This window comes from Bubalus bubalis, chromosome 4 (assembly GCF_019923935.1).
Source record: "Bubalus bubalis isolate 160015118507 breed Murrah chromosome 4, NDDB_SH_1, whole genome shotgun sequence".
NCBI lineage: Eukaryota > Metazoa > Chordata > Mammalia > Artiodactyla > Bovidae > Bubalus > Bubalus bubalis.
The window spans coordinates 21154882-21158886 of NC_059160.1; the positions used below are offsets into that span (position 1 = coordinate 21154882).

Genomic DNA, 4005 nt, shown 5'->3' on the forward strand with positions numbered 1-4005 from the left:
TTTTTTTTTTAGCATTGAGGAATTTGTTTCCTTGTTAAGAGATTTTCATAAAATGCAATTTGGAATATTGCCATCCCCTGGATATCCTTGCATTTTCTGACATATATCATTCCTTTTAGCTTCTATAGCCTTAGATGATCTCACTAATCATTCTATATCATTAATTAGATGATATACATTCCAAATTCTAAGTCTACTAGTTAATCCACTTTTGTATTGTTGAAACACTTAATTGTTTCTTGATGCATTTTATTTGAAATATTAACGTCATGGCTTGTATCAAGAAGTAGTCACTAATGACCTGAGGCTTTAAAACAACTTTATTTTTGTGTTCAGATATTCAGCTTTTATTTTTAATTAAAATTTCAACATATTCCTGAACATATTTACTCTCCTTATTTTGGTGCCCTTTTCTATTTTTAAATGAAAACTTAAAATAATTACCTTTCTTTAGGAATTAAATCTCTATATATCTTTACAAGTGTAAATATATCTACATTAATACATATTTATGGCTATTCTTTATATATACATATATTTTTATGAAATCAATATAGTACAAATTAAGTGAGATTGAACTAATATTTTGCCTAACATAAAATGCATAATTTTACTGTTAGTTATATCATCACCATCTTGATGGAAACACAGCAAAATCCTTTTCTTTTGGCATTTTCCAGGAAGATTTTTTTTCCTGTCATTTGTTGTTCAGTCACTCAGTTGTGTCCAACTCTTTGAGACCCCATGGACTGCAGCAGGCCAGGCTTCCAATCATGCTGTGCAGTTTTCAGGATCCAACCTGTGACTGAATCCAGGCCACAGCAGTAAAAAGCCAGAATTCTAACCACTAAGCTACCAAGGGAACTCCCAAGAAGATATTTTCAATAAGGCTCAATCACCCATCACAGAATAGAATTTAAACAGTCAGGATGAAAATAAAAACATAAATATGAAGTCCTGTTTGTTGTCTTCATTCTTCAGAAGGTCATCATCGCTTCAGGGTTATTTTTGGAAGAGTAGGTTTTCTTAGATTCATGTAACCCTTCAGCTTCCTTAGGACACAGAGTGAAGCCTGTTTCAATTTGCTGTTCCACAAAATCAGAAGCAAAGGGTGGCCAGAAGGACAGAAAAATAACAGCATGTTCACAAAAATCTTTGCCACAAAACTGTCCAGAATGTGACTGGCCCACCCTGTTATAATATTGCTCAAATAGTATAGAACATAGAGGAATAGGAATGAAATCATAGCCTTCAGGGCTATCACGTGGGCCTCCGAGCTACAGTCTACACCCTTCATACGCCTGAGATGACCACATAAGGAGAGGATTAAAAGGAGAAAGGAGGCCAGGGACACTACAAAGGGGATGAGGAACATTATGGTAAGGAACAAATTGTATTTTATCATTAGAAAGTGCAATGTCATATTTTTTTTGCTATTTACCGGGTTTTGGGACAGGATTTCAACTACCATATTCTTTTGAAGAAGGCACAAGCAGAAAGAGAAGACAGCCCCCAGTGCAATAATGAGAAGCACCTTGTGAATTCTCCATTTCATCCACAGGAAAAGGAAATTAGAAAAGTTGGCTATTCTGAGGAGATAGAAGACACTGATGCAGGTGGTGCAGGCTACGAAGAAATAACTGGATCCTGTCCAGAGGAACTCCAAATTTATCAGGAGATTCTTGTTGTACTGTATTTCCTCAGAGATTACATATAAACCTGTATTTGAAATCATTATGCACAGCACAAATATTCTGGAAGTAGCCAAGCAAGTGAGAATAAAGTCAATCAGGGAGACCTTCCTGCTCCTGATCCAATCAATACAGTTAACCAGAACAATGAATCCATTTCCCAAAATACCCAGTAAGAATTCTCCAGCAGAAATGATTGTAAGTATATTGTTCAATGTTCTCTCCATGCCCACTGATAGGAACTCTCTGCCTTCAGTACTCCAGTGACTTATAAATGAAGCGTTACAGATTTATGCATTCAAAGCTCTAATGTTCAATAAGTTCCTTTTCCCTGTACTTTAATAATCACTGGCAAAAAAATAAAAGCCTTCAAGATGCTCCCAAAGTATTAGCTATCTTTAGGAAACCACCTTTCTTCCTCTCAAGATCTCAGCTAGTGATTTTCAAGGCAAATATTATGTATGTATCGCCACTGCTGTAACACTGCTTATAATTTCCATGTAAAGTTATGCATTAGAATTTGAATCTTGGTTTGCTAACACACAAGATAGAGATCAATTTTTAGATATTTTTTTTTCTTAGGATTTAGACACTTTTTTGTTTCATTCAGCTCAGTTATAAGCCAGAAACACTAAACTCCAATCTAGAAAATGTCTTGTCTCGATCTGGATGCTCCGAGAAACAGGGCATTACTGAGGAAAGTGCTTGGACAGTAGAAGGTGGCTGGGGAGCTGTTATACTAGCATGTAAGTCTGACTCTTGGGGAGGGAGAGGGAATGAAACAAGAAAAGTCATAGTAAACAATCCTAACAAGTTCTGAGAAGGCCAGTGGGCAGTGTCAAGGCAATGGTGCACATCAGAGGGGTCCTGAGCCTCCTGGGAGCAGGACTGCCATTGAATCTCTGCTCTGTTCAGTCACTGACTGGGAGCAGCTTGTAGGAGGGAATGGGATTGCAGGGCATGGGACAAAGGCTTACCAACTGCTGGGGAAATATAATTAAAAGCAAAATCTCCTCCCAACCTGGAAAATCTCACCACAAGGTAGTAGACAAAGAAGACAACTTTGTTATTGAATAACAAACTATAAAAATAAAAAAGCTATAACAAACCCAGGAAGTGTATTAAAAAGCAGAGACATCACTTTGTCAACAAAGGTCTGTCTAATCAAAGTTGTGTTTTTTCCAGTCATGTATGGATGTGAGAGCTGGACCATAAAGAAGGCTGAGCACAAAAGAGTTGATGCTTTCAAACTGTGGTCCTGGAGAAGACTCTTGAGAGTCCCTTGGACTGCAAGGAAATCCAACCAGTCAATTCTAAAGGAAATCAACCCTGAACATTCATTGGAAGGACTGATGCTGAAGTGGAAGCTGCAATACTTGGGCCATCTGATGTGAAGAGCCAACTCATTGGAAAAAACCCTGTGGTTAGCAAGGACTGAAAGCAGGAGGATTAGAAGGTAACAGAGGATGAGATGGTTTGATACCATCACTAATTCAATGGACATGAATTAGAGCAAACTCTGGGAGACAGTGAAGGACATGGAAGCCTGGCATGCTGCAGTCCATTGGGTCACAAAGAGTCGGGCACAACTTAGTGACTGAACAACACTGTTATTGTGACTTTTCTTAAACCCATAAAATATTTTTTAATGTATGTTTAAATTTCCATTTACATGGAATTTTAAAACTTTTCATTATTAATTTCTATCAAAATTGAATTAAAATAAAATATTATACTTCATAGGTTGGTAAGTCATGACATCTGTTACAATTTGTTTCACAGCATGTAGATGGCCAGTTTCAGTAAACGTTTTTCCTCAAAATAATGTGTATGTGTAGTTTTGGGTAAACTGTTTCATACAACCATTGAATCGATTTGTTAATCATGTTGTTTAAATCTTATTTATCTTTTTTGAATTTTGTCTTCTTGTTCCATCATCTATTGAGATTTAAAGTTAAATTATTCTTCTCTGGGTACGGATTTTTCAATTTCTGTTTGAAATGTCAATTTTTGCTTTACATATTTTGATGCTAAGCTATTTAGTGGTAGAATTGTAGTATCTGCACACTAAATTTAACCTCTTGCTGTATGAACCGACAGTGTCTGCTCTAGTGGTTTCTTTTTTTTTTTTTAAGTTTTAAAGTTTACCTTGATATTAAAATAATTATATTAGCTTATTATCACTTGTATTTCATGGCATAATCTTCTAAATTTTGCTTTTAATTTGTTCTATATCATCAGAGTTTAGATATATATCTTGAAAGTAGTATAGAGATAGTGAAATAGGAATTAAGGCTCCACTTTTAACCTTCCA

The 4005-nt window shown here is 35.9% G+C and overlaps 1 protein-coding gene across 1 annotated transcript; it reads right to left on the minus strand.

The window, feature by feature from the left end:
• Positions 1-988: 988 nt before the first annotated feature.
• On the minus strand, positions 989-1918 carry LOC102393477 (taste receptor type 2 member 7-like). The gene has a single exon (XM_006076428.4). The coding sequence runs from the start codon at positions 1916-1918 to the stop codon at positions 989-991; it is 930 nt and encodes a 309-aa protein (XP_006076490.4).
• Between the last annotated feature and the right edge of the window lie 2087 nt (positions 1919-4005).